Source organism: Danio aesculapii, chromosome 12 (genome assembly GCF_903798145.1).
Source record: "Danio aesculapii chromosome 12, fDanAes4.1, whole genome shotgun sequence".
Classification (NCBI taxonomy): Eukaryota; Metazoa; Chordata; class Actinopteri; order Cypriniformes; family Danionidae; genus Danio; species Danio aesculapii.
In genome coordinates, this window is record NC_079446.1 from 25,390,773 (window position 1) to 25,401,794 (window position 11,022).

General features: G+C 33.3%; 2 protein-coding genes across 2 annotated transcripts; one reads left to right on the top strand and one right to left on the bottom strand.

The window, feature by feature from the left end:
- The first annotated feature begins 5,525 nt into the window (after window positions 1-5,525).
- Window positions 5,526-6,736, top strand: zgc:163057 (Hemoglobin subunit alpha-D-like). Its single transcript, XM_056469758.1, has 3 exons — window positions 5,526-5,869; window positions 6,198-6,402; window positions 6,523-6,736. The coding sequence occupies exons 1-3, from the start codon at window positions 5,778-5,780 to the stop codon at window positions 6,649-6,651; spliced, it is 426 nt and encodes a 141-aa protein (XP_056325733.1). The 5' UTR covers window positions 5,526-5,777; the 3' UTR covers window positions 6,652-6,736.
- Window positions 6,737-9,085: 2,349 nt separating this feature from the next.
- hbbe3 (hemoglobin beta embryonic-3) lies at window positions 9,086-10,103 on the bottom strand. Its single transcript, XM_056469491.1, has 3 exons — window positions 10,012-10,103; window positions 9,344-9,566; window positions 9,086-9,214 (listed from the first exon to the last, which is right to left on the bottom strand). Exons 1-3 carry the CDS (start codon window positions 10,101-10,103, stop codon window positions 9,086-9,088), a joined length of 444 nt encoding a protein of 147 aa, XP_056325466.1.
- Window positions 10,104-11,022: the final 919 nt, after the last annotated feature.

Genomic DNA, 11,022 nt, shown 5'->3' on the forward strand with positions numbered 1-11,022 from the left:
TCTGCTCCCCATGCTTTCCTGTCAGTTCTCTCTACTTTCTTTCCAATAAAGGTGAAAACCCCGAAAATTTATTATATAAAAATAATAATAATAATAATACATGATAAATACTCATGCCCCAAAATTATTTTAAACTCTCATTATTTACTCAACTATTGAGTGTTTGTAGCACAAAAGAACATATTTTGAAGAATGTCAGAAAATTATAAACACTGACTTCCATAGAAATATACTACGGAAGTCAATTGTTATCAGTTTTTAAAATATGTTGTGTTCAATAGAAAAAAAAACTTGGTTTTTGACCTGTAAATGGTGAGTAAATGATGGCAGACAGAATTTTCAGTTTTGGGTGAACTGTCTCTTTAAATATATTTTGGCCTACCCTTTTCATTCATTCATTCATTTTCCTTCATCTTAGTCTCTTTATAAATCTGGGGTTGCCACAGCGGAATGAACCGCCAACTTATCCAGCATATGTTTTACGCAGCAGATGCCCTTCCAGCAGCAACCCAACACTGGGAAACACCCATACACACTTGCATTCACTTGCACTGCCCTACCCTTTTCAGTGTATTACTATTAAAAACAACTATTTTCTGCTTTAAAATGTAATTTGCTCTCTCATTCATTTACTCAAAGTCCTTCGGATTATTTCCTGATTTATAAAGAGTCACCATTGTGGAATGAACCGTCAATTACTCAAGCGTATGTTTAATGCAGTGGATGCTCTTCCAGCTACAACCAAGCACCATGGGGGGAAATAATTTGTGTAATTAAAAAAAAACAGCACCAGTGACAGAAAATATTTGAATATACTGATTTATACTTCTTATAATATTCATAAGAAAAAAAATTGGACACTTTTGTGAAAATAAAGTTCAATGGATCAACATTTATTTGAAACAGTATTCCTTTGTAGCCTCATAAAATACTACCTTTAATATAGCCTACATTTACTAACCCCAAATAAAATACAACACATATAATACTTAAATAATCTGCACATGCTTCTTCTAAACCTAATCTCACAGATGTCGTCATTCACGGAGCTCCACACTACAATGTCTGTCTGTTGCGGTCTTTGAACACTTGAGACTTTTGTCCCGAGAGGGAGTTGCTATCACGGAAAATTGATGTTTAAAGGCTCTCATGGGGGCTTTCGCGGGATCAGAAGACATGACATGGCCTAAGAGGTGGACAAATAGATGGTCATGTTAACAGATGGGCAGCATTGCAGGTGATTTATTGCGTCTGTTTGAATTTCAAATAGCGCTCACATATTTAGTTTCTTAAAAGTTATTGATGCTTCACAATGCTCCCCTCTCTCCTAGACTTTATAGAAGCTCATGAGGTTTTCTAAATCATCTAATCTAATGTAAACTGCGATGAATATCTATTAGTGAGCAATTCAGTCATAATATAACACGTTTGATATTGGCAGGCGGAGGGTAGACATTGTGGGTGGGCATGTGTGATTTACCAGTGAGAGCTCAAGCAAACAACACATCAAGAGGATTAAAGAAGGGGAAATAATTGATGTATAATCCTGTTTGCCTTATTTTATTTCTTTTAAAGAGACGAAAGACACTTCCGCCAACGTTTAACTAGCATTTACTTAGAAGGGATTATCTCACAAGCAAACAAAATGCTACACAAAGGGCTATGCTTTTGATATATAGCCTACTCCTTGTAATTATTGGAGATCAGAGGTTTTAATAAATGGGTGAGTACATATTTTGGCAGTAGAAATGCAAATTACTGCATATAAATAAGAGGCTACCCACATTAAGTGGCTGTATCTAGTTTGCGAATCATCTGTTCCATAAATTTGCTTTTGTTGCACTGTTGCCATCTAGTGGATATTATGCACAATCGAATGGTGGTAGAAAAGCATTTAATTATTAGTTTTTTCTCAATTGTTTTGGCTCAATTCTCGACTTAAATTTTTATTTTATTAAAGCACAAGTCTTGATCTTTAAACAGTTTTTGTTCACATCAAATTGGCATTTCTGATTGATTTAAGCAAATTGCAAATGCTTTGGCACAATGTGTGCAAACAGTACAATTTTCTGTAATTTGGACAAAAACTAATTGCATGTGGCTTGTTAATCAAAACTGATGAATCAATTCTCATTTAAACTGACTTCATAACTTCTCAATCGTTTGTAATCTTTGGTAATATAAGAAATATGAAATATACCAAACAGTAATTGGACACGCAATATTGCATTTTACATGTAATACATTCGTACAAAAATAAATGTACTGTATAAATACAGATGTTCATATATATTTTTTCTATGTACTTTTCTCAAGAAATATTAGAATTTTTTTTAAATAGTGTGGCCCACACAATGACAAATACACAATTTTAGTGGCCTTGGCCAAATTACTGACAAAAAAAAGCAGGTATTAAATGTTTTGGGGGAGTAACTATATTTTGCAGACATGCAATAAAGTTCTGAAGTTCCAGCAAACCGTTTTGAGATTTGCACACACAGTTTAGAGAATGTTAAGTCTGTTTTAAAAAATGTGCCAAAGCAATTGAGTCTTTTTAAATAATTACGCTGCCGTACAAATTTTATTGTTTGTAAAATGTTTTAGCCAACGCTTACCAAGGCTGCATTAAAAATGCAGTGAAAACTGTAATATTGTGAAATCGACATGTGAATATTATGATAATTTAAAGTGACAGATTTCTGTTTTATTATATTAGAAATAATATAGTACTCCAGCCACCAAAATGTACGATTTTAAAAAGGAGGCGTGGCACCTAACCCCACCCCTAACCCCTGTTCTGTTTGTCTGTCAGCCTCATCATTTCCAGCTTGCATGTTTTTTGCATAAACATCCATGTTGTAAAATCTGTATTTCTGTTACTTGTCTTGGAGAGGCAAATATGACCTTTTTTTCTCAATATTTTATTTAAAACAAACTTTTATGTGTTTTTATATTATCGATTTACATTTTAAACTTTTATAATAAAGCAAATCATTCACAAACGAGGCAAACAGGGTATTACCAAGATTTATTTTTCTTTTAACATGATAAAAACATTAATGCAACACTAACTCAATTGTATCCTTTAGACAACCTTTTGACTGTAAGCAAGTTTGTAACTAAATGTCAGCTAATTCAGCAAAATCAGACTGTGAGGGCAGATGAATACACTGACATACTTAATTAAGATACAAAATTAATTAGTTATTAAACAAATTGAGATATAGATAATAAGGTAACACTACAAAAGGTTGTATTAGTTAATGTACTATGAACAAACACAGAACAATACATTTATTACAGTATTTATTCACGTTTGCTAATGTTAGTTAATGAAAATACAGTGGTTCGTTTTTAGTTCATGTTAACTCACATCAGTGCATTAACTAATGTTAACAAACATCAATTTGTATTTTAATAATGCATTAGTAAATGTTAAACTATCATTATTAAAGTCTGTACATGTTTTGTTATTATTAGTTCATGTTACACTGTAAAAAATATGAAAAAGTCATTACAACAAATGTTTTTATGCAACTTTGACTTGTTTTAATATGTTAGCAGGTATAATGTAATAACTTTTTCAGTTTGACTGAAGTAAATTTGGATGACTAGAAAGACATCAAGATTTTTTTGCAGTGTAGTAAACACATTAACTATTGAAACCTTGTAAAAATGTGACAATATTAAAGGTTAGTTCACATAAATAGTGCCAAAATTGCTTATAATCAACAAAATGTCTATATGGGATCAAAATAATGCCTTACCCTTTTGCCAGTTGGTGTTTAATTAACACAACATGATGATAATGATATGGCACTTGAGGTCGACACTCTTGAGGATGATATTACAATCATACACTATTTAAAAAATAGAAACATCATTTAAAAATACAACACCGGCAAATAAATAATTCAATAAACCAAGCAATATGTAAGTAACACAGATAACCAGTAAGAATGGACCTAATCAGGCTGCACATTAATTAAGAAGTGAATTAAATAAAGGCAGTGAGTTTTAGCTGAGTCATGTGTAATGGGTGCCAGCAGGAGGGCAGGGCAGCGCTGAGATGGGTGATTACACTGCTCTTCTGCTTACACCCTCTCAAAGACCCCAGCTTGAGTCACTGATAGGAGGGTTTATCAGAGGAATTGCCAGCACCCATCCCTATCACTGAAGTACATGCTAACCAGAGCATAATGAGAGTCCTTTAATTTTATTTGTATTTATTTCATAGCCTTACTTTGCTATATATATATATATATATATATATATATATATATATATATATATCCCCCTACTATAATGGCATAGTAGAAGCTTAAAACTTTTCAGTACTCAGCTTCTAATAGTAGGCAATCATTAATTTGCCAAAGAAAAAATACAAATAGAAAAATCTTTTTGCAATAAAAAGATTAATAAAATAAAAATTAAAAAGATTCTACAAATATAAAAAAGTTTTTTTAAATCTAAACTTTTATTCAACTGCTAACGTTCCACATGAAAAATTCACTTGCAAAACAAGTAAACTGTTTGCATAACAATTAAGTTTAAATGGCAGTATCAAATGAATTTTATCATGGCGACAGAGACAGAATATAATTCTGAAAATCTACTTTAAAAAAATATGTATTATGTAAAAAAATTCTAAATCAAACAAAAAGTGCTCAGGGGTAGCTTAAATTATGTATCGGTGCTCTTTGAGTAAGAGATTCATCAGAAAAACTGCAACAATCAATCCAAAGCACTCGAAAAATGTGGAAAAAATATTAAAAAGCCTTTATTGACATTGCTATTCCTTACACCTACATGCTTCAGCAAACAACTGCCTTCATCAGAGCAACATTGATCATGTGCGTCTGGAGTTTGAATACTATAGTCTCATGACTCATTAAAATATATCTAAACAATACTAAAATCATATACTGAACACAAGATCAACTTAACAATTATCATTAATTCAGCATTGAGAGGGAGACAAAAAACAATGAAAAAATAAAAAAGATGATGCATGTTATTATTTCTCAAATAATACAACATGGATGTATTCAGGAATATATTATATATAATATTATATTATATGTAATATATATTATATTTAATAAATATTATATTCTTATATTGTATATTATATTGTATATAAGTTCTTATCTATAATGAAACCACCAAAAATATGTACATATAAACAAATAAACTAGTTGAGTGTACAAAGAAATGCACATAAAATGTGTTAAAAAATATATTTATTCTACCCTTTGAATTAGTCCGTGACACAGTGGACACATTTTATGGTTAGGATAGTCTGCTTGAAGTTCATTTATAAAAGTGCTGGAGACCAACATTAGCTGTTGATCTTAATGCAACAGAAGTTAAATGATAAATCTCTTAATGGTGATAAAAAACTTGTTTGGTTTGCATTTTATCGGGCTATAATTAGTCCATTAAAAAAATCACAAAAAGTAGGAATCCCTGAATGATAACGCAGGCTCCAGTAGTGTGACGCAGAACAGGCTCAAGTTGCGCAGTTTCAACAGTCACGTGATGAACTCATTTGCCTGTGAGGTGAAGAGAGCGACCGACGGGAACGACAACAGTTCTGTTAACTGCACTCTTCTTTTTTAAACTTTTTTTCTAGAGTTTATTGTTAATTATGTGATCGCAAAGCGGCCAAGTCGTCGATCTATTTCCATTGTCTTAACTTAAGCTAACTTATTTATTCAGCTGTGTTTGGTAGTAAATTAATAAGCTGTATTTAAGCAATATTTAACGGCATAATAATGCTCTCGAGTGCCGAAAAAGAGCTGATTGTAGAGATATGGACCAAAATGACACCAGTGGCGGAGGAAATTGGATCTGAAGCTCTTTTAAGGTATGCTGTCTTAGATCGAATTAAGCATAAACCAGCTATTCCTATAAACAAAGCGTTTTTACACTGATAAACAGGCTGAGGCTAAATCATGTGAATTAAGCTATTTAAAGTCTGACTTACCTATCTTGATAGCTCGCCGTTAAATTTTCTGAATATCAAAAGTCAATGATTGATGGTGTTGTCATATTTGGCATATGCCCATGATGAGTGAAGATGACGTAGGCAACAGAGAGGGAGGAGATAGCGGACTGTTAGCTACTGTAAGGGGTCTTGTGTTTTAATATGTCTTCTTGAGCTTGTTTTCACTCTTGTTTATATGGCTTTACAGGATGTTCACAACGTTCCCCAAAACAAAGACATACTTCTCTCATCTAAATATCAGCGCTAATTCAGAGCATTTGCGCTCCCACGGGAAGAAAATCGTCGAGGCTCTGGCCGAGGGTGCGAAGAACATAAGCACACTTACTACAACGTTGGCACCACTAAGCAGGTTCCATGCCTACCAACTACGAATACATCCTACAAACTTCAAGGTGTTCATGTCTGTCCGATTAAATCATCAAGTACACTTCTACGTATTCTCTGTTGTTGCTCCTGTTGTCGTGGTGGTTTTAAATAACTCTTTAAATAACTAAGACTTTTTTTCTCTCCAGCTTTTCAATCATTGCATCCTTGTGACGTTAGCCTGCCGAATGGGTGACGACTTCACTCCAGTGACGCACGCGGCGATAGACAAGTTTCTGTCGGCATTCTCAGCTGTTTTAGCCGAGAAGTTCCGATGAAGAGCCCTCAGAGGAAGGACGGAATGGTTCTGCCAGACTTTGTCTTTATTAATGTATATGCTAGCTTAATAAATAAATTTCCAAAATACGCGTCTTTGTCTTATCTAACTGCATGTAATGCAATAAAATGTTCAATTAAAAAAAAAAAAAAAAAAAAAAAAAATATATATATATATATATATATATATATATATATATATATATATATATATATATATATATATATATATATATATATATATATATATATATATATATATATATATCCGTTAGCGCCCTCTGTGGGATTATTGTGTTTAATATTTTTGTTGATTAATAAATTTGCCTGGTAGTCTACCCTTTTTGAACGAGGTTGCTGTGTTGTGTAGCATAGGGGTAGCTCTTTCTGTTTTAGAGAACCTGCATTTAAATGCTTAAAATAAATAGTGTTGTTTCAAATAATTTCATACGCCATATGGATATACTTTAGGCTACAGTTAATCCTTTATATCAGTTTGATTTTGTCCTATTTTTAAGAAACTAATAACATTGCTTTTAATAAATGTACACTAAAAACTATATTTACCCTAATGCGTTCACAATATTAGAGTCACATGTAGCCTGGGCTTCTGAGGTTATCTGATTAGACTATAATAATTTGTCAATAAGTGTACACATTTAATTTTGTTTTTGACGCATATTGCGAATGACAAATAATTTTACTGTGTTGTATGTTGCATTCATTAAAAAAGAAATGACAGGTAACGCTGAATTAAGCTCCAATTACTCTGAAGTATAAAGTAAGTATTTCTTGTAAAAAAAAGTAGGCTATATTATCATTATTTAAAATTTAGAAGCATTTTACAGTGTTTGTATAGACTGCATATAAGAATTGAGAAAGAGGTGCTGTTGCATTTACACAATCAGAATGCAATCATTTCAGTGGGCTTGCTTTGTTAAAAGTAATTAAGATGTGCACTTGACCATAGCTGTGAAAAAAATAGTAAATTGACTTGTAGATGAAGCAACTTTAAACGTATCATTGAATAGCCTTTACAGTAGTAGACTAAATAGCTTATAATATTAATATTATATACTTATAATAGTATACTCATACTGTGATGATTTGATAGGCGTCTTTTATGCTTACTTGTAAGTCGCTTTGGATCAGAGCGTCTGCTAAATGAGTAAAGGTAAATGATCGTTAATATCTTAATCACGTGATATTTGCTATGGGTGTGGAGCTGTCCAGATTTGAGTGCTGAAATCTTGGCTGCAGTCCAATATGAAATATGGCGCTGTCCGTTGTGCTGAAAGCGTTTAAACAAGAGATTCTTTACCCGTGGAAAATTGTACCTGCTGCGACTTTAGAACTTAGCTAAACCAGCTCCAACACGCTTGCATTGAAAGTTAGTGAGTCTGCTTGACTTAGCAGAGCTAAACTCCGCAGCACAATTTGGTACCATGAAGGGAAAGGATCTGGACCCCACCGCATTATAATAATGCATAATATAAGTAAGATGAATAGTTTTTTTTTTCCGACGACACATTGAAGTGAAAATATATAATTAGAACTTTGTTCAATTCAATTTAAAAAAATTATTTGATTTGGCTTCTGCTTTGGCTTTTTAACAAGCAAAAGTTCAACCGGTAGCGACAATAGCACAGTACATTTGTATTTGCCAGCTTTAAAACAACTTTTCCAAATTACTTGATTAAAATTAGCTAAAGCAACACTTTTTTTATAGAATATGTAAAAGGCACGTTAAAATTCTGAATTGAATTAATGTCATGTTGGCTGAAACTGTACAGTGTATTTAGTTTACAGCTTACTTTGCAAGCGAATTAAGTGTTATTGAATGTGTCTCTGAGTAAAATAACAAGTGTGGCCTATTCTGTTCAGTTCAGACATTAGTGAAGAGTGTGTTTGAAAGATAACATTGACATATTGTTTCTGTAGTGTAGTGATACTTGCCCATTAGCCTAAATCCTATTTTACTAAACAAATTATATTTAGCAAACAAATATCCGTACAACACTCTGTTGTGTGTTTATGTATGTTTGTTCTACTTTAATCTTAACATCCGGTCTAAAAAGATTTTTCAGTTCAGTCACAACCAAGGCCCAAACAGAATTTTGGATCTTCAGCATTAATTAAACATGAAATTTGAATTAGTTTTTGTCTTTTAAGGTCATGATCCATGTTCGTGAGAAATGCTGATATTTCAGAATATAACAGAAAACAGCCATCTACAGGAAAAACAGCCATCTCAGGTATCTCCGAACCATGTTGTAAGTCACTAATTGTGAATATTAGCCCTTCTGAAATATTAACTGTCAGATTAAGATTTTAAATGTTTGTAAATAGAGACAACTCAGACAACGCAATACATTTTAATCATTTATTTTTCATTAAGCATAAACAATGGTAAAATCACTTTTTCAGTAAGCGAATCTAAAGATATTGCCTTCTAAGGGCTGACACAACAACAGACAGGAACTTCTGCCACGCAGCTTGGATGTCCGGGGTGAACTCACTCCTCATGCGTGTAGCAATCACCACGGTCAGGCAGTCCGCTAACAGCTGGAAAACAAGAAGAAGAAAAGTAAAACACAGTTTCAGCACAACAATATGCAACATGCACTTGGAAATTTTTGTGAACACAACAGTTTGAAGTGTAGAAATTAAAAAACGGAAGAAAAAGCTACTCACCCGGAAATTGCCTGGGTCGACTTGTAGTTTCTCTGAGTGAAGCTCGCTGAGAGAAGCATAGGTACTCTTGATATTATCCATGTTGTTGAGAGCCTTTTCCAGTCCCTTGAGGACCACAACACCGTGCGCTTTGACTTTTGGGTTAGCCATGATTGCCTCTGTGTTGTACAGGTTTCCAAACCCACCAAAGTACCGCTGAGTCCACGGATAGACGACCAAGCATCTTGAGAAAAGACAAATAAGACAATGACATTAAAAGAAGTTCACCCAAAAATGACAATTCTGCCTCCCTCCCCTTGTTCCAAACCTGTTTAGGTTTTCTTTTTGTTTCTTTTATTAATTTATTTCCTCTGCTGAACACAAAAGAAGATATTGTGATGAATGTCAGAAAGCATGCAACAGCCATTGGCTTCCACAGTAGCCTACTGTATCTGCTGGTTTCCAACATTCTTCACAGTATCCTCTTTTGTGTTCCCCAGAAGAAATAAATAAATATACGTATAGAACCACTTGATGTGTAGGCTAAATGAATAGGATAAAATGTTTTATAAGTGAACTGTCAGTAAAGATTAGAGTTATAGTTTCTATAAGTACAAATATCCACTAGATATTCAAAACATCTCAAACCGAATAATTATACGAGTTGACAAAGTTTGAGAGAAGATTACCTTGTCAAGGTCTCGAGGCCCACCGACTCAAAGTCGAGTTTGGCAAAGATGTTCTGAATCGCAGCGCGTTCCTCAGCTGTCCACACAACCATTGTGTCGATCGTGTGGCTTCAGAGCTGGACAATTCTTTAAATAGACCTACTGGACCACCGCCCATATGGACCGGACAGATGTGTTTGGCCGATAGTCCGAAGAAAAAGGCGGCAACTGACCGATAAAAAGTCCACTAAACTATATTGTCCATCATTGTCCAGTTAATAAAAGTTTTCAAAATGTAATTTTTACTGAATAGCCTATTTCTTGCAAAATTTATAAAGGTAGCCTAGTTCAAACTGAACGTGTCATTTTGACATTCAAAAGGTTCAGAAGGGGTACAGGGAAATAATTGGGCTACTTTAAAACATTTTTCTCTCGCCAAAATGAAAAAGAAAATTACAAGGAAAGTACACTGAATTAAACATGAAATGTGAAAGTCTGGTACATGTTCCCAAATAATGTTTTCATCATTTTTCACACCAATTTGCATAAAGGTTGCTGTTTAAAGACATGATGCATAACTTTTAAAACATTGTGCATTAACTTTTAAATTACAACACTAAATATACAACAAATGTAGCCTAGTAGGCTATACTTTAAAGTGAGATGACACCACGAAGATAAACTTGCTCCAGCTGTCATTATATACCCTATACAATACCTAAACTAAAATTATGTCACTTACACTGCGTTTGTCATTAATTTATACAATAAACAAATACTCAAAACATGTTGTTATATAATTGCGAATTTAAGCTGAATAGCCAAATAATGTCAAATGAGCCAAATACGCAAGACAAAACAAATTCGTCTGAAATGTTTTAATGGTAAAATGCCCGTTATTACGTTCAGTTAAATATATTTCAAGGGATGTTGTGATTATAACACTATTACAATTGAAGAAGGCTTTATTAACCAATTTCCCTGCTGTAAGATGCTGAACTCTTATTTCACTTTCTAAAAGTTTTGAATGAA